We start from the raw sequence: 16,924 nt of genomic DNA, 5'->3' as shown, positions 1-16,924 counted from the left end.
AAGCCAAACACCAGTTGGCTTTTCTCCAGTCAGTTTGTCTCAACAGACTCCAGCCAGGGCAACGGCAGAGAAGAGTACAGCTGCTTGTTTGCAGCGTTACGCTTTGGCGAGGGATGAAACTGGCGGCTCCCGGCAGCAGCGCCGTGCGCTTCCCGCGCAGCCCCGCTGCGTCAGGGGTTCGCGGAGAGCGACCAACAGCGACGAGAGCTGCGCAACAGCCGCGTTCTACTTTTAAACCCACAAAGTCAGGGGAGAGCGCGAACGCAGTCCCCCACTACCACAAATTATGCAGTCGAGTTTCCCGCATTTGGGGAAATCGCAGGGGTCAGCACACCCGGAGTGCAGGGGATGAGCCTCGCCCTGGGAAAACCACCTGCCTGATCATGGTGTCTCCCCTGCCAGGTAAGTATGCTTTCTGCTCCCGCCGACCCGCTCCCCACGCCCCGCCACCAGCCCGGAACGCACGGCGACCGGCGTCCCAACCACTCTCCCCACTCCCGCTTCGCGCCCAACAGCCGCGCTCCTCTCCAAGCCCGCGCTGAGGCCCACGCAAGTTCCACGGGGCTCCACGAGCGTTCCGTTCCTGGCTTATTGCGCTCCCGTCATGCCGTGCGCATCTTGATCTGCATGTCTCCTCCCTCAACAGCCCGGGCTCCCGTTCCTTTAGCGCCCCCTTTTCGCGTTCATCCCTTCAACGTGGGGCGGGGCGCGCCGTCGGATCACGTGACTCGGCAGAGGGGCTGGGGCAGACGTGGCAAGCGGCGCTCCGGGCACGTGTCGTGGGGCTCAGCCAATCGGCGGGCGCGGTGGGCGCTCGCGCAGTGCCGTCCCGTCCCGTCCCGTCCCGTCCCGTCCCGGCGCCGTGCGCTCCGCTCCGCTCTTTCCGGCGGCGATGGCGGCGGTGAGCTCGGCCTCGGCGGGCGGCAGCCGCTGGGAGGTGGTTCGCAGGGGGCGGCGCCCCGCGGGACGGCCCCGGGATCCCCCCACGGCCCCCGCAGCGCCCATAGCCACCACGGAGACACTTTTCGAGCTCGGTTTTGAGCGCGCCCCGCGCCGCGCGGGCCGGGAGGCGGCGGCCGAACCGCAGCAACAGCAGCAGCAGCAGCAGCAGCAGCAGCGGCGGCAGCAGTCGGGGAAGGGATCTCGGAAGGCGGCCGGGGATGGCGGCTCTAGGCCCGGGCGGTTCCGCTCCCTTGAGGAGGCTCTCAAAGCCGTGAGTGGGGCGGGGGGGGGCGGCTGCGGTGCGGGAGGGACGGCCCGGCCCCACCCCCAGCATAGGGACGGCGCTGCGTGATTGTGTCCGATCGCTGCTGGCTCTTTCCTAAAGACCTGGAATCGTTTGGGTTGGAGAAGAGCTCTGAGATCCCCACGTCTGACCCCAGCCCGCCCCGCCGTGCCCACTGAGCCTATCCTTCAGTGCCACTGCCCCGCTCTCTGATCGCTTCTATGGATGGAGACCCCACTGCTGCCCTGAAGTTGGGCTTCACAGCTGCGAGCAGCTATTGAGTGCTGCTGCACCTCCTCAGCTCCTTAAGGCTGAGCTGTGTCATAGAATCATAGAATGGCCCGGGTTGAAAACGACCACAGTGATCACCCAGTTCCAACCCCCTGCTATGTGCAGGGTCACCAACCAGCAGCCCAGGCTGCCCAGAGCCACATCCAGCCTGGCCTTGAATGCCTCCAGGGATGGGGCATCCACAGCCTCCTTGGGCAACCTGTTCCAGTGCCTCACCTACCCTGAGGTCAGACCTGTCATGCAGGCAGTAGGCACACTGCTTGTGTTCCTCAGTGACCTTCTTTAGCTTAAAGAAAACACATTTGGAGCGCAGGATGCAGAACGTGGGGCAAGAAAGGGGCTGCATCCCTGGCCCCACGCATCTCAGAGCCACCTCTCATCACAGTTCAACGTGGCTGACCTGCAGAAGGAGCTGGAAAAGAGCCAGAGCATGTTCCCAGAGAACCCTTCAGTCTGGGTGAAGGACCTGGCCGGCTGCCTCAACTACAAGCTGCAGGCTCCCAAGAGTGACCCGGCACTCAGCCAGCACACCCACGGTCAGTGCCTGCAATGGGAGGAGGTCGCTGTGGCTCTGTGTGCTGTATGGCTCCTCTGTGATGCTGTGTGTTGCAGGAGTGTAATAGAGAGTTTAACTGATGCTGTGATATTTGTCTTGCTGGGTATAGAATCATAGAATCACAAGGTTGGAAACGATCTGCAAGATCATCTAGTCCAACCATCCTCTTGCTACCATTGTTACCACAAGCCTCTAAACCATATCTCGTAGCTCCTCACCCATATCTCCTAGCTCCTCTTGTAGTCTTCCTTTTATACGTCACCCAGTGGCATACCCTGTACAACCTACACTCGCTGAGTTCCTCTTCACCTGTTGTATTGCCTGCAGATTATCCTTACTGTCTCGTGAGTAAAGAGCTGAAGAATGCCATCAGATCCCTCCTGGGAAAATCTTCTGGTGTGCTGGAACTCTTCTTCGATCACTTAATTTATACCATGCTGCAGGAACTGGACAAGACCCCCGGTGAGCACAGTTTCTGCAGAGCAGCCCAGTGCTGGTGGGGGTTCTGATGTGGGAATGATTTTGCTGCTTGCTGCCTATGTTGAGAACAACACTCTGTGGGGTGAGGAAGGAAGCTTGTTGGCTCAAGCACAGTGGGTGCAAGATGGGAGCCCCATAGTGTTGTTATGGAGATCTTGGTGCAGACGCTTTCTGGGGTGTTTTGGGGCAGTGTCACCACAGTCACCATCCCAGTGCCTGGTGGGATTCACCTGATGCCTGGAGCAGCTGCAGCGTTCCTAGGAGCACAGTGGGGCTGTGGATGACTAACAGGAAGAAGCTTCTTAACCTCATCCCTTTGCCATTCCAGGGGAGTCTTTACACGGTTACAGGATTTGCATCCAGGCCGTGCTGCTGGAACGGCCTAAAATTGCCACCGCCAACCTGGGCAAGGTGAGCTGTGCACATGCTGCCCACCTGAGATCCCAGGCAGTTCAGCTCTGCCTGCTTCCGTGAGTCCCTGTGGCCACGTCCCCAGGTGTCACAGCATGGTGCTGGGGTGGGACAGATGGACAGTGGGCCCGCTGAGCCACCCCTCTTTGCTTCCCCAGTACCTGGAGCTGCTGCGCTCACATCAAAACCGGCCGGCCAAGTGCCTGACCATCCTGTGGGCGCTGGGGCAGGCTGGCTTCACTGATCTGGCCGAGGGCTTGAGAGGTGAGAGCTCATGTGCCCTAATGAGATCCTGTCTCCCTGGAGTGGCTCCCATGAATTGTTCATCCATTGTGTGTTGTGTCTGTGTCTTGGCTGGATACGTCAAACATTAGCTGCTACAGCCATCAGGGGGGAGTGTGTTTATAGATGTGTAAACACACAGAGCTATTCAGTGTCATCACTGTAAACATTGGGAAGTGTTTTATTATTTTCCTGCTGCTGGAGCTCAGCCAGCAGAGCCCATTGCTGACAGTGGAGCATGCCTGGCTCTCATGCTGGCTGCAGTCCCGGTGCTGCCAGCACTGGGCTGATGCTTCTCTTCACAGTCTGGCTTGGCGTGATGCTCCCTGTGCTTGGCATCAAGGCACTTTCCCCATATGCTGTCTCCTACCTGGACCGCCTGCTGACGTGAGTTATCCCTTGGGTTTGTGTCTGGACAAGGGCAGAACCTGCTGGGCTGCAGTGCCCCTGTGTCTGTGTCTTCCTCATGGAGCGTGTGTATGCTCCCTCTGCTTTGCAGGATGCACCCAAATCTGACCAAAGGCTTTGGCATGATTGGACCCAAGGATTTCTTTCCCCTCCTGGACTTTGCCTTCATGCCCAACAATTCGCTGTCACCTAGGTAGGGCTGTGCCACCCGGCAGCATGCAGAGCAGTGTGGGGACAGTGTCCCAATCCCAATGCTTCCCCGCACTGTGTGGGACATGCAGCTCCTGGTGCCCCTGGGGGAGGCACAATGAGATTGAGGGGGCATCATGAGATGGTAGTACGGAATCTGGGGGGGTGGGAGAAACCCACTGGCACCAGGGAGGGAGGAGCTGGCAGCTAGCTGTATGTGATGGAGGCAGCCGTCCCCAGACGACCCTCAGTATGCCTCTGCATTATTCAGTGAGCACATCAGGTGCTCCTGGTGCTCATCAGGGAGCTCGGAGCAGAGTGAGGTGGGAACGTTGCACTGTTCTGTCACACTGTGGGCTCAGGGACGGCTCAGACGAGTCACGCTGCAGGGAGCACGTGGGGCAGTGTGGGGATGGGGCCAGCGGCCACAGGCAGCATCTCTCCCAGCCTGCAGGAGCAGCTGCGGCGGCTGTACCCACGCCTGAAGGTGCTGGCGCTGGGCGCGAGGCCAGAGACAACGCTGCACACTTACTTCCCCTCCTTCCTGTCCCGAGCCACACCGAGCTGCCCGCCTGCCATGAGGAAGGAGGTGAGAAGAGGGTTGGGGGTGCCGGGTCTTTGTGCATCCTGTGGGCAGTGCGGCGGCAGCAGGTACGGTTCTCCCTGCAGCTCCTGACCTCTATGAGCCAGTGCCTGAGCGTGGACCCGCTGAGCTTCAGCGTCTGGAGGCAGCTCTACACCAAGCACCTCTCCCAGTCCAGGTGGATGCAGCGGGCAGCGCTCCAGGCTCTTGCCGTGTCTGGCCTGGCTGCTGGGTGTGCTTTGGCACAGCACTGGGGAGCGCACGCGTTGCTGCTGAGTGCCAACCGTGCCCTGCTTTCCTTCTGCCCCCCAGCTTGCTCCTGAACCATCTGCTGGAGTCCTGGGACAACGGCAGCAAGAAGGTAGGAGCGAGCCATGAGGGGCTGGGCACCCAATGCTGAGCTCACTCCAACCACTGCAGCTCCACTGTCTCCAGGCACGCCAGGCCCTGCAGGAGACCGTTCGCTCCTTCAAGGTGACCAACGAGGAGCTGGTTGCGAAGGGACCTGGCAGCCAGCAGGATGTGGCTGCGTGTGACACTGCCTGCAAGGTGAGCCAGGGCCGGTGCCTCCGTGAGGCTACTCGCTCCCTACCGGGGCCGTGGGCACAGTGTGACTGGGCCGTTCTGCTACTTCCCAGCTGCTGCTGCAGAAGATGAAGGGCCGGGGCTTCCCCTGGTCCCGCCTGCTGCTCATCCTGCTGGTGTTCGCCGCCGGTTTCCTCATACACGACATTCAGACACACGGCTCTCTGCAGGGTACGGCCGGGGAGCGGGAGCCTCCGTGTCCCCTCTGAGTTGCCCAAGAGAGAAGCGATTCGGGGGCAGAGCTGCGTTGTGCTCAGGTGCCTCTTTCTTCTTGCAGCCTCCACCTCTGCCCATGTGCTCCGTTCCTCCGGCATCCTGCCCGCCTGGCAGCACGCCTGGCACAAAGCGACCCACTTCTCACTGGAGGGCTACAGGTCAGTGTTCCCGGCGCTCGGCAGCACCGCGACTGAGCGGTGTGAAGTGGCTAACGCAGCACAAAGTGATTTCTGTAGGGAGCCCTTTTTGCTCGGGAAGCGTTCCCCGGGTGCTCCTGGAAGTGCTTTTCCGCTCAGCTCTTGAGTTCTCCCGTTCCCTTGGCTGCGGCGGCGGTTTCCAGGTACACGTGTGCTCCCGTGGCTTTGCCGTCGGTGCCGGCGCGCCCGGCGCGGCCTCAGCCTGCGTTCCCTTGCAGGTGGTTGGAGAGGACGCTGCCCGCCTGCTGCTCCCGTGCCGCGGCTCTCCTGCAGCCCACGCTGCAGCCGCTCTGGGCGAAGGTGGCCGAGCTGACCCTGCACATCAGCAAGCAGTGCTCCGCCATCCTCTCCTGGGTTGGGGAGCGCCTGCCCTGGCTGCTGGAATGGGTGAGGATGGGAGGGGATGAGCGGTGCCCGAGGGTGAGGGCGTGGGGGGCTGCTCTGCACCCAGCGTGAGCCTCTGACCTCTTCTCTCCCCGCAGCTCCAGTCCCGGGTCCCCGAAGCTGTTCTGCACATCGCTGAGTGCATGCGGGAGCTGCTGCTCTTCCTGCTGCGGAGCTGCCTGCTGCCGCTGCTGGAGCACGTGGCTGCTGCGCTGCAGCAGGGATGGAAGCACTGCGTGGATGCCTGCAAGTGAGCGCCGCCGTTTGATGCCATACGTGGTGCCGTGCTGCTGCTCCGCTCCTGGGCTGAGCACGATGGGGCTGTGGGGTCACAGCTGGATCTTAGCCAGCGCTGTGGGGCTCAGAGGGATGGGGGGATGCTGCCCGTGGCTCAGGTGTTTCCACGCATGGAACCATTCTCCTCTCTTTGGCAGTGGAGAAGTGTCGTGGGACTGCGTGAGGGAGCACTTGAGCAGCTTTACCTATTCCTCCTGGATCTACCTGCAGAACACAACCCTCGCCCTCAAGAACTGGGCCCTGGCCATGATTTCTGGACATTGAGCTGCTCTCGGGTTGGGGGATGCAGTGCAGCTGCCCCTGCTGCTGCTGCTGCCACCAGGGTTTGCCCCCCCCCCCCCGTCCCTGTGGGGTCACTGTGGGTGTCCTGGTGACATGCAGTCGTGTGTCACTGGGTGTCCTCAGCCTGCGGGGTGAGGGTGTTGGGATGTTTTCTCCCCGACCCGGGGCAATGAATGAGCTCTGCACTTCTGGTCTCTGTGTGCCTTTGTCCTGCGTGGCGGCTGTGAGAGGGAAGGGAGGGGAGTGGTCGGAGGGGAAGGACTGATGGATGGAGGGATGGATGGAACCGCGGTCACTGTCCCGTTCCTTTTCCTGGCGCTGGTGTGGATAGCAATGAGAAGAGCGGTGTGGTTGGGTCCGCCATGCCCACGGCAGCACGGGGATAAGGACGGTGGCGCAACCCCTGGCGGCAAGGTGGGGGATTAGCTCAAATGGTAGAGCGCTCGCTTAGCATGCGAGAGGTAGCGGGATCGATGCCCGCATCCTCCAGTTTTGCTGGAGCCGTGTGTATGTACACGTGTGCGTGGGCACGCACTGCGCCTGCGGGCTCTGCCGTGTGTACGGGGCTATTCGCGTGTGAGTGCGTGAGCGCGGCGGGTGGCCAGAGAACCGGGGAGAGGCGGGGAGGCGGCCAGCCGGAGGGGGCGTGGCCAACGGCGGGCGGCTCAGGCTCGCGCGTTGCCGTTGCCGTGGCGCCGTCCAACGGGCGGGCGCGTTGCTGCGGGGCGGCGGTGGAGGCGGCGGGGCGGCCATGGAGGTGCGTTGCGGCGGGCTGCTCTTCAGCTCCCGCTTCGACTCGGGCAATCTGGCGCGAGTGGAGCAGGTGGGGCCGCCCGAGGGCCGCGCCGCGCCCGGCGGCGGCTCCGCGCTGCCCGCCGCCGACTACGAGTTCAACGTGTGGACGCGGCCCGACTGCGCGCACACCGAGTACGAGAACGGCAACAGGTAACGGGCGGGCGGGGCACCGCGCAGCTCCGTGCAGCTCCGCGCAGCTCCGTGCAGCTCCGTGCAGCTCCGTGCCCGCCCTCCGCAGGTCGTGGTTCTACTTCAGCGTGCGCGGCGGCGCGCCCGGGAAGCTGATCAAGCTGCACATCCTCAACATGAACCGGCAGAGCCGGCTGTACGCGCACGGCATGGCGCCCTTCGTGCGCACCGTGCCCGGGCGGCCCCGCTGGGAGCGCGTCCGCGAGCGGCCCTGCTTCCAGGTGCGGGGAAGGGAAGGCCCGGCTGGGGCGGTGGGGAGCGGCTGTGCATGGCTGCGTGCTGCCCGCTCAGCTCCGCTTTGTGTCTCTCCCAGATGGTGGAGGCCCAGTTTGTGCTGTCCTTTGTGCACCGCTTCCTGGAGCACCGCGGCACCACCACCTACTTTGCCTTCTGCTACCCTTTCTCCTACACGGAGTGCCAGGAGATGCTGGCGCAGCTGGACAGCCGCTTTGAGGAGTGCCGGCACATGGCTCCCAGCAGGTGCAGGGATGGGGCACGGTGCTCCCTGCTCCCGGCACGCGCTGCCCTGCATGTGCTTGCGGGGAGGGCTGGGGGGCCGAGGGCCGAGCCCTGCGGCTCAGAGCTTCGCTTCGGGGAGGGGCTGGGCTGGAACCGCTTCCCTTGGAAAGGAGAAGGGGTTCTCAGAGGGCTGAGCGCTGTGCCGGGCAGAGCCTTGCTTCCTTTCTGCTTTCTGCCTGCGGGAAGGTTTGTTTGTCTCGGTTTCGCCGCTCTGAGTCCCGTCCCAGCAAGGCTCAGCTGCAAGTTGTGATGCCCACCTCCAGAGCCCGACAGTGAGGATTTGGGCCGACGTCCCCTGAGCTCCCCTCTCTCCCTGCAGCCCCCTGGACTCAGTCTATTACCACCGGGAGCTGTTGTGCCACTCCCTGGACAAGCTGCGTGTCGACCTGCTGACCGTCACCTCCTGCCACGGCATGCAGGAGCGGCGCGAGCCGCGGCTCGACAAGCTCTTCCCAGACACGGCCACGCCACGGCCACGCTGCTTCGCGGGGAAGAGGGTGAGCAGCTGCTCGGGGACCCCAGAGCGTGCCTGCCTCCAAATGGGGGCTCAGCGTCGGAGCTGCACGGGGCCCAGGTGGAAGCGCTGCCTGTCACCCCTCTGCTCCCCCCAGGTGTTCTTCCTGAGCAGCCGCGTGCACCCTGGTGAGACGCCCTCCAGCTTCGTCTTCAATGGCTTCCTGCACTTCATCCTGCGTGAGGAGGACCCCCGTGCCCAGATGCTGCGTCGCATGTTTGTCTTTAAGCTCATTCCCATGCTGAACCCGGACGGAGTGGTGCGAGGTCACTACCGGTGAGCGGCTCTCTCCCACTCTGGGGTTCATACAGCCTAGCTGATCGCAGGAGGAGCTGTGCTGACAGGCTCGGGGCTCAGCGGTGAGCTCCGGGTGATTGCAACGTAGCCCTTTGCAGGACTGACTCGCGTGGGGTCAACCTGAACCGACAGTACCTCAACCCCGATGCCGAGCTGCACCCCGCCGTGTACGGGGCCAAAGCGGTGCTGCTGTACCACCACGTGCACAGCCGTGTGCTGCCGGGCAGCCCCGACTGGAGGACCTACGTCTCACCGCTCAGCACCAGCGTGCTCAGCACCAGATCTTCCAACCATTCCGTCCCGGAGGCGGCGCTGTCGGAGCTGGAGAAAACCAACAACTTCCGCAACGCATCCAGCACGTGGAGTCGGGGCCTCAGCCCTTCTCAGGAACCCCAGGTGGACCTGATCCTCCCTGAACGGCGCTGCGAGGAGGAAGCCGGGCAGCCGCTGCCACTTCCCGAAGCCATCCTGCCCCAGCACAGCGGGCTGGCCTACTATGTTGACCTGCACGGGCACGCCTCCAAGCGTGGCTGCTTCATGTACGGGAACAACTTCAGCGATGAGAACGATCAGGTGAGGGCAGGAGCGCTGCCTCGGGGCTGTGGTCTCACTGCTGTGGTCTCACGGTGCTGGGACTTGTAACCGGTCCTAGCCCTGGCGTGGGAAGGATGGGAGCTGCCCCTGTGCCCCATAAAGGATGAGGGCATTGTGGTGAGCCGTGCCTGCTGTTGGCTGTGGGCAGGGGATGCTTGCCCTGCAGGGATACCGCATCCCTGGGGTGCTGCTGGGGCACAGCATCACCTCCTGCCCTCTGCGCCGCAGGTGGAGAACATGCTGTTCCCTAAGCTCATCTCCTTGAACTCACCTCACTTTGACTTCACGGGCTGCAACTTCTCAGAGAAGAACATGTACGCCAAAGACAAGCGGGACGGGCAGTCCAAGGAGGGCAGTGGGCGTGTGGCCATCTACAAAGCGCTGGGGATCATCCACAGGTAGGCAGAGCTCTGCATCGTGCTGTGCTGCGCCAACCAGAGTGTCATCCAGCAGATGGATCTGGTCCAGGCCCAAGCAAGGAGCTGGGTTTGCTGGAGGCAGATGTGGGAGCGCCGACACAATGCAGGTGCATCCTGCCCGCAGCCTCTCTGCTTTTTCTCCTTGCCTCTCTGACCCTCCTGCAGCTCTTCTGACTTTTCACAGCATGGCTTCAGCTGGGAAGAACCACAGAGGTCACCCAGTTCTTGTCCAAGCACTTGTGGTGCATGTTTGCTGGTTTCCAGACTGAGAGCTCTTTCCCAAATGGACGTTTGCATTTAGCTGTGATTAAGACTCATTGTAGAGGTTCAGTTTTGCAGATCTCACGCACGAGATTGCTGTGGTATGCAAGCTGAGGGCATTCTTCTGCTCTGTAGCAGCTGCGTGCCTCTGTTCAGCAGCAATGTGATATTTTTGGACTGTTTCTGCTGTGGTTGCTGGGAACAGAGGGAGGGCTGCTGGGAACCACAAGGGAAGGGCAGTAAGAAGTCGGTTGTGCAACACTTCTTTAATAGATCCCCCAGTCCCCAGGTATTACAGCTAACAAGCCTTTCTTAGTGCATCACTTGGGGCAGCCCACCAATCCTCTGCACTTGTCCCAGGAAGGCGTTCCCAGCACCCTTAGAGAGCAGTGACTTCTCCTGGGACAGAAGCAGCGCTCACTGAGTGTTCATATCACAATTATTTTTCTCAGTCACTCCTGAGCACGAATTAATTTCCTGTACCCGTAGCAGAGATACAAAGAGTACTGCCTGTGGCCATGTTAATCATTGATCTGAAAAGCCATTACTTCCACATGCAGCTTGGAAACGCTGAGGGCAGAGAAAGGTCGACTATTGAAACAAAGAACAATAACATGGCAAATGGAAAAGTTCTTGCAGGCTTCTTGAGAATATAGAGTGAGGCAGAGGATGAAGGAAAACACTATGAAGAAAGGTTCAGGGAACTGGATTTGTTTGGCTTGGAGAAGAGAAGGTTTCAGGGAGACCTCATTCTGGACTTCCAATACTTGAAGGGAGCGTATAAACAGGAGGGGGAACGGCTGTTTGTGAGGGTGGGTAGTGATAGGACAAGGGGAATAGTTTTAAACCGAGACAGAGGAAGTTTAGATAGATATCAGGAGGAAGTTTTTTCCCCAGAGGGTGGTGAGGCACTGGAACAGGTTGCCCAAGGAGGCTGTGGATGCCCCATCCCTGCAGGCATTCAAGGCCAGGCTGGATGTGGCTCTGGGCAGCCTGGTCTGCTGGTTGGTGACCTGCACATAGCAGGGGGGTTGAAACTACATGATCATTGTGGTCCTTTTCAACCCAGGCCAGTCTATGACTGGGAGCCTCACCATCAAGTCCATTTTGTTCCCTGCTATGAGAAGAGCCACGCTTGTTCCTCTGTACCTGCTCTAAAGGGAAATGTAACCATGACCTTCTTACAGGAGAGATTGGAGCAGCAGACAGTGGTACAACAGCACTGGTGTAGAGGGACATGGCGTAATGGTGGCACACAGGAGGTCAGGCTGATGGTCCTTGATCTTGCAGCTCTTTTCCAACCCTATCAGGTGTATGATTCTGTCAGGGGAGGCCCCATGTGCTGTCCCTGGGGCACAGTAGAGGAGGAGGAAGTGCCAGAATTGTGTTTGCTGAAGTCTGGGATTTGTGTTTGCATCGCTGCTCCCTGTGGTGTAACAAGCCCAAAGGCTGCATGGAAGGAGAGAATTCCTCTGTGTTCTGTCAGCCTGTGCCCACCCCCCAGCCCTGCTGTTTGCCTGTAGTTTTGCATATCTGCTGTCCTGTTCTTGAGCAGAACAAACCACCTCCTGGAGCCCTCCTGTCCTGGCTGAGGTCCGAGGCATCCCCTGTACGGATGCTGAAGTCTCTCCCCTTCCCAGGGCTGTGCTCGTGCTGTCTGCTTTACTCCCTTCCGTAGGCACCCCGAGCTCCTGTGTTGTGGCCATCGTTACTAACGGCTGCGTTCCCTTCTGCCCCACAGCTACACACTGGAGTGCAATTACAACACGGGCCGCTCAGTGAACAGCATCCCTTTGGCCTGCCACGACAACGGGCGCGCCAGCCCCCCACCACCACCCTCCTTCCCCTCCAAATACACCGTGGAGCTGTTCGAGCAGGTAAGAGCCGCCGCAGGGCAGCGGGGCCGCGCGATGGGGCCACGTCTCACGGCCTCCCCTCACCCTGCAGGTCGGCAGGGCGCTGGCCGTGGCTGCACTGGACATGGCGGAGTGCAACCCGTGGCCGCGCATCGTGCTGTCGGAGCACAACTGCCTCAGCAACCTGCGGGCCTGGATGCTGAAGCACGTGCGTGGCACGCGGGGCAACGGAGCCTGCGTGCGGAGGAGAGGAGGCCGCAGCCCCCCCACGAGCGCTGGGTGAGGGTCGGGAGTTGTACCGTGAGGGCAGGGCCGAGCCACCGGCTCACACTGAGGTCCGCTTCTCCTCCCCTGGCAGCGGGCTCCCGGCCTCAGCCTCAGAGAGCGCCCTGTCCCGCGTGCGCAGCTTCAGCCACGGCAGCCAGCAGGACTCGCCCCGCGTCAGAGCCTCGCCCAGCTTCCCAGGTGCTGCTGTGGATGCTCCGGGCCCGCAGAAGGGTGGCACGCAACCCCCGGCACCGCTCCGAGGTAAGCCGGGCTGGGGGCTGCTCGCACACATGCTGCAGTGCCTGCCGAGATGCTGCGCTGAGCCGCAGCCCTGAATCGAGGAGCGCTCGGTGCCGGCGTAACGCTTGGGTTTGATGTGACAAAAGTGGGTTTGTGTGGAAGAATTGCGTGTGAGAGCGGCCGCCCCGTCCTCTCAGAAGGGCTCCGGACACGTGGCAAGAGACCCCTGATGGCAGCATCCTATGGGGCTGCAGGGCCGGCACAGTGCCCAGCCCCACATCTGGGCCACGCTCGCTGCCCACTGCCACAGCCCCGCCGTGCCCTGGGCTTGAAGCATCACTGTGTAGAGGGCAGAGCAGTGTGAAAACCTCTTACCCCGCAGCCTCTGTCACCCAGATTGTTCCTGGGGATACACCAAAGTGCCTTTCTGTACCCCAGGCAGTGGCTGAGGGTGCTGCGGGCGTGTGCCAAGCTGCCCGCACACCTGGGAGGCACGGGCACAGCCCTGCCACAGGGTGACAAAGCAAGGCGGTGGCCGTTCCCCTCACTGCAGGGCACTGCCCAGAGGTGGGCGCAGCCACGGTGCTGGAGGAAGGCTGCAGCAGTGCGCAGCACAGCAGAGCTTGGCTGCAGCCCCAGCAGTGGGGCTCAGAGCGGGGGGGCTGCGGGCGCTGCTGCGTGTACGTGGAGCTGTGCTCGGGTTCAGGCTTTGTGCCGCCGTGTTTCTGAGTGTCGGTGTGTCCCTGTGCTTCGCGTGTGTTGCACGCATCGCTTCCTTCTCCATGGTTGCTTCCTGGTGTTCTGTAGTGGCTCTCCTCTGCCTCGAGAGCACAGCAGGGAGGAAATAAATGGTTTGTGTTCCCGTGGGCACGTTGTGGCGTCTGTTCCTTCTGCCGTGCGCACGCTGCCCGCCCGCAGCAGCCTGCAGGGCTCCAGAGCCAGCACGACGGCGGGGGGACGCTGGGGGTCCGGCTGCCCTGCTGCCCTGCTCTTGGGGCAGGGATGCTGGCATAGTGCGGCAGCTCCAGCAGGGTGGCAGCAGGGCACCATCCCAACTACAGTGCGGCTTCGGTGTTTGTGCAGCGTCTGTTGGAAGCGTGGCTGTAGACTGCCCGACCCCTTGGCTGTGCCGTGTCAACCCCTCACCATCCACCCTCCTCTCTGCCATCCCCTCATGGGACCAGGATGCTGCTGCTCCCTTTTCCTTCCCCATGCAGCTGGAAAACAGAAGCACTCAGATCCAGTGGTGTGGGGCAGCACGGGATGAGGCTGCTGCCCTGGCACATCCCCTTCCTGTGCACACAGCTGCGTGCTGCAGGGAAAGGGGCCAGACGCTGCCGCCTGCACAGGATGCTGGGGGTCAGGGCTCAAGCCTGGCTGCACTGCCTTTCCTGTGCCACAAGATACAGGGACATCCTGCACCACTGGCCCTGACCCCACACAGGCTCATCCCTTCCTCAGCTGCTTCCTCAGAGCCAGATGAGGAGCTCCTGCTCTGGTCCAGCTGGACTAGAGGGGACCTCATTTCAGAGCTCTCTGATGCTGTGCTGAGCCCAAGGTTGAGTACTGCTGCTTGCTGCCATTGTCCCTGAGCACCAGCACGGGGTTTGGCTGCTGTGCACATCCAGAACACCTCTCCAGCTGCACTGAGACCCACACAGCGTAGGGCCTACTCTTGCTCAGGCTTCCTGCTTCCTCAGCTTTCTGTGCCATCTTCACAGTCCCCGTGCTGCTTCCTTTTCCCCAGCTCCCATGGCCAGCCCAGCCCTTATCTCAGGAGCTGTGTCCTGCAGACCTCAGCACTGCTGTTGGTGCTCGCGCTCTGTCCCCTGCAGGCACTCATTAGCAGCCCTCCTCCATCACGGCTGCCGACATGCAGCGCAGGCTCGGGGCTTTGTCTGCGGCCACAGTCTGTCCCTGCGGTGCGGGGCCGCGTGGCTGTAGCTCTTTATTCTCACTCCAGCATCCTGTTTCCCATTAGCCGCGCCATGCTGGTCACCGCCCTCCTGCTGCCAGCGTTCCAGCAGCTGTTAAAGTTTTGGCAGCAGCCAGTCCGGCTCTGCTGCCAAAAAGTCCTCCAGGCACAGGGGCTGATCCTATGCCAAAGCCCTGCCTGTGCCTCGTGCCAGGGAGCCGTGCTCGCCCCACAATCTTTGTGCGGCAAGGGAGCATCTGGCCTCAGTGCCGTGCAGCACCTCATGTAGCTCTCTGCAATGAGCCGTCTCCTTTGTCCCACAGGGTCCCTGCCGGCAGATGCCTGTGTGGGGTCAGTGCTGGGTGCCAGCTACAGACTGCAGGAGGCTCCGCACGGTGGTGGCAGCAAGCCAGGGGCTGCGCACAGCACCGTGCTGCTGCAGGTATGGCTATGCAAAGGGGGAGCGAGGGGCCTGGCCACTTCCCTGGGGGTCTGAAGGATGTGGGGCTGGAGCGTGGCACAGCCACAGCTGCACCGGGAAGGGACGGGCAATAATGTTCTGCTCTCTTCCCTGCAGGTATTCCCAAAGAAGCTGAATGCCAGGAGGGCCCTGGAGCAGCCCGGGTAGGTGCTGGTATGGCCACGGCGCTGATCCAGCCCATGGGAACCCCATCCCCACCCCAGGCCCGGTGCACCACTAAGCCCCTCACTATCCTGTGCGGTCCCCTGCAGCCCGGGGGGACTCACCACCCGCCCCAGCAGGATCCCAGTGCGGAGGAAGACGGCAGCAGCCCTGAGCTTGCCGGTGCTCAGCTCCAGCAGCACTGAAGCCCTCCAAGCCCCGACGCACAGCTATGCTGCCATCTGCACCACGCAGTCTATCCCAGGCGGAGCTGTTCCGACTGCCCTGGTACAGGAGGGAAGCAACGCAGCACCAGCCCCAACCCCACTCCCCGTACCTCCAGCACCCTGCCTGGAGACTCCAGTCTCTGGCACCAGAGCACCCAGCGTGGAGCAGCTGCTGGGCGAGGGTCTGCGCCCCGAGGTACAGCCCAGGGGGCGGCGGGGGAACGTGGCACGTGCGGGGGGCTCCGTCTCTGGCCTCCCCCCACCCGCTGTCCTGCTTTGCAGTGCCCACCCAGCCTCACCACCGCCCGCCCCATGCTGCGCTCCTACCGGCAGCTCTTCTCCTTCTGTGCTGAGGCCTGATCGTGGCCACAGGCGCCGGACCCGCACGTGCCACGGCTGTGTGCCCAACCTGGGAGCCACCACGCGGCGAAGCCGCAGCCGCCGTCAGCGCTGCATCCGGTGCCGTGCGCAGGGTTGGGGGCATCCCTGCTCAGCCCTGAGACCCCGAGACATTTTTACATAACATGGTTTTGTCTCATGTCGTGTTTCTGTCAAAGCCCGGTCAGAGAGAGCACGGTAGTGAGGGGTGTCGCAGGGTGAGGGCGGGGGGGGATTCCCACAGCCGCCATGGTGCGGTGCTGCTCCGTGTGGTGCGGCTCTGTGCAGTGCAGCCCTGTGGGGAGAGAGCACTGTGAGCAGGGGTGGCACAGGGATAAGGATGGGATGGGGATCGGGATGAGGACAAGATGGGAGCATGTGTGACAGGAATAGGAACGGGATGAGGATGGGGACAGGGCTGGGAACCAGGATGGGGATAAAGGGAGGATCAGGATGGGAATGGGGATGAAGATGGTGACAGAATGTGGATGGTGACAAAGAAAAGGTGTGCGATTGGAACGGGGACACGATGGAGATAGGGATGGGGACAGGATGGAGACAAGGACAAGACGGGGGCATGTGTGACAGGAATGGGGACAGGATGGATGAGAACAAAGATGACAAGATGAGCAGGGATCAGGATGCGGTGACCATGATGGGAACGGGATGGGCACAGGGGACGGGGCTGGGGATCAGAAGGGGGACAAGGGTGGCGATGAGGATGGAGACAGGGTCAGGGACGGGGACCAGGGCGAGGGCGGCGCAGTACCGGTGCCGCTCGGGGCTCGCTCCCGTTTCACTCCTGCCGCTTGGGGTTGTTAACGGCCACGTAGTGGTAGAGCACGACGAGCAGGAAGAGCGACACGCCCAGCATGTTGGCGAAGATGGCGAGCTGCACGTCCGTCACCATCCTGCGGGCAGCGGCAATGGGCACCGGGTTCTCATCCGGGGACCGGACCCCGACCCCCCATCCGGTACCCGAGCCCACAGCCCGCCCCCGGGCCTTCCCCTCCCGCCGCTCACGCGATGCCACTCCGCTCCGTTCCCTCCGCCGCCGCTTCCACGTCTCCGCGCGCCCCGCGCCACTTCCGGCCGCCGCTTCCGGCCGCGGGGTACGGCGGGAGAGCGGGGGGCGGGGCAAGACGGGGCGCCGTTCTCGTGACGTCACTACTCCGCCGTGACGTCACGGCCGCGGGCACGCAGCCAGCAGCGTCCCACGCGGGCCTCGCCCCGACGGGCGGCGGCGGCGGCCAAATATAGCGCCGGGCGGGGCCGGGCCGGGGGGCGCCTCCAGCCGCGGGGCTCCGCGCCCCCGAGCCGTGACGTCACCGCGGGGCCGGGGGGGGCGCGAGGCGTGACGTCACAGTCAGCCGGCGCCCGGAGGCAGCGCGGTGTCACGGCGGGGCCGGTGCCGCTCGTGACGTCACCGCGGGGTCACCGCGGGG

The 16,924-nt window shown here is 62.6% G+C and overlaps 3 protein-coding genes and 2 non-coding genes across 9 annotated transcripts; 3 read left to right on the top strand and 2 right to left on the bottom strand.

The window, feature by feature from the left end:
- Positions 1–246: 246 nt before the first annotated feature.
- Positions 247–410, bottom strand: LOC116216397 (U1 spliceosomal RNA). Its single transcript, XR_004159078.1, has one exon. It is a non-coding gene; the product is annotated as a U1 spliceosomal RNA (small nuclear RNA).
- A 397-nt stretch (positions 411–807) lies between these two features.
- TMEM214 (transmembrane protein 214) lies at positions 808–6,571 on the top strand. 2 transcript variants are annotated; one of them, XM_085218153.1, is made up of 16 exons: positions 819–1,213; positions 1,902–2,052; positions 2,400–2,534; positions 2,881–2,963; positions 3,122–3,227; positions 3,551–3,632; positions 3,745–3,846; positions 4,290–4,431; positions 4,512–4,603; positions 4,738–4,786; positions 4,861–4,974; positions 5,064–5,181; positions 5,288–5,384; positions 5,642–5,810; positions 5,906–6,057; positions 6,242–6,571. In XM_085218153.1, the coding sequence occupies exons 1-16, from the start codon at positions 893–895 to the stop codon at positions 6,366–6,368; spliced, it is 2,040 nt and encodes a 679-aa protein (XP_085074279.1). In that variant the 5' UTR covers positions 819–892; the 3' UTR covers positions 6,369–6,571. The 2 variants fall into 2 exon arrangements, with proteins under 2 accessions (XP_085074278.1, XP_085074279.1); XM_085218152.1 differs by lacking the exons at positions 5,906–6,057; positions 6,242–6,571 and adding an exon at positions 5,463–5,566 and having other exon boundaries at positions 808–1,213; positions 5,642–5,780.
- Positions 6,572–6,802: 231 nt separating this feature from the next.
- TRNAA-AGC (transfer RNA alanine (anticodon AGC)) lies at positions 6,803–6,875 on the top strand. Its single transcript has one exon. It is a non-coding gene; the product is annotated as a tRNA-Ala (tRNA).
- A 188-nt stretch (positions 6,876–7,063) lies between these two features.
- Positions 7,064–15,639, top strand: AGBL5 (AGBL carboxypeptidase 5). Of its 4 annotated transcripts, XM_085218137.1 has the most exons (14): positions 7,066–7,331; positions 7,420–7,591; positions 7,684–7,850; positions 8,209–8,386; positions 8,501–8,679; positions 8,799–9,273; positions 9,523–9,692; positions 11,716–11,851; positions 11,922–12,109; positions 12,189–12,358; positions 14,576–14,694; positions 14,830–14,876; positions 14,985–15,297; positions 15,384–15,639. In XM_085218137.1, exons 1-14 carry the CDS (start codon positions 7,138–7,140, stop codon positions 15,459–15,461), a joined length of 2,586 nt encoding a protein of 861 aa, XP_085074263.1. In that variant the 5' UTR covers positions 7,066–7,137; the 3' UTR covers positions 15,462–15,639. The 4 variants fall into 4 exon arrangements, with proteins under 4 accessions (XP_085074264.1, XP_085074262.1, XP_085074261.1 ...); XM_085218136.1 differs by having other exon boundaries at positions 7,065–7,331; positions 15,015–15,639; XM_085218135.1 differs by having other exon boundaries at positions 7,065–7,331; positions 14,985–15,639.
- OST4 (oligosaccharyltransferase complex subunit 4, non-catalytic) lies at positions 15,627–16,661 on the bottom strand. The gene is made up of 3 exons (XM_085218183.1): positions 16,503–16,661; positions 16,249–16,390; positions 15,627–15,774 (listed from the first exon to the last, which is right to left on the bottom strand). The coding sequence occupies exon 2, from the start codon at positions 16,387–16,389 to the stop codon at positions 16,276–16,278; it is 114 nt and encodes a 37-aa protein (XP_085074309.1). The 5' UTR covers position 16,390; positions 16,503–16,661; the 3' UTR covers positions 15,627–15,774; positions 16,249–16,275.
- Between the last annotated feature and the right edge of the window lie 263 nt (positions 16,662–16,924).

The sequence above is a fragment of the Meleagris gallopavo genome, chromosome 2, assembly GCF_905368555.1.
Source record: "Meleagris gallopavo chromosome 2, MGAL_WU_HG_1.1, whole genome shotgun sequence".
Taxonomy (NCBI): Eukaryota; Metazoa; Chordata; class Aves; order Galliformes; family Phasianidae; genus Meleagris; species Meleagris gallopavo.
This window is presented reverse-complemented; position numbering and strand designations above follow the sequence as displayed.

Excerpts from the sequence above, each read along its gene's own strand:
- OST4 (XM_085218183.1), bottom strand. The coding sequence starts at position 16,389 with ATGGTGACGGACGTGCAGCTCGCCATCTTCGCCAACATGCTGGGCGTG.
- AGBL5 (XM_085218135.1), top strand. The coding sequence starts at position 7,138 with ATGGAGGTGCGTTGCGGCGGGCTGCTCTTCAGCTCCCGCTTCGACTCG. Across the intron at positions 8,680-8,798 it reads GTGGTGCGAGGTCACTACCG|GACTGACTCGCGTGGGGTCA; the intron begins GTGAGCGGCTCT and ends AGCCCTTTGCAG. Across the intron at positions 9,274-9,522 it reads TCAGCGATGAGAACGATCAG|GTGGAGAACATGCTGTTCCC; the intron begins GTGAGGGCAGGA and ends TCTGCGCCGCAG.
- TMEM214 (XM_085218153.1), top strand. The coding sequence starts at position 893 with ATGGCGGCGGTGAGCTCGGCCTCGGCGGGCGGCAGCCGCTGGGAGGTG. Across the intron at positions 4,432-4,511 it reads CGCCTGCCATGAGGAAGGAG|CTCCTGACCTCTATGAGCCA; the intron begins GTGAGAAGAGGG and ends TTCTCCCTGCAG. Across the intron at positions 5,182-5,287 it reads GACACACGGCTCTCTGCAGG|CCTCCACCTCTGCCCATGTG; the intron begins GTACGGCCGGGG and ends TTCTTCTTGCAG.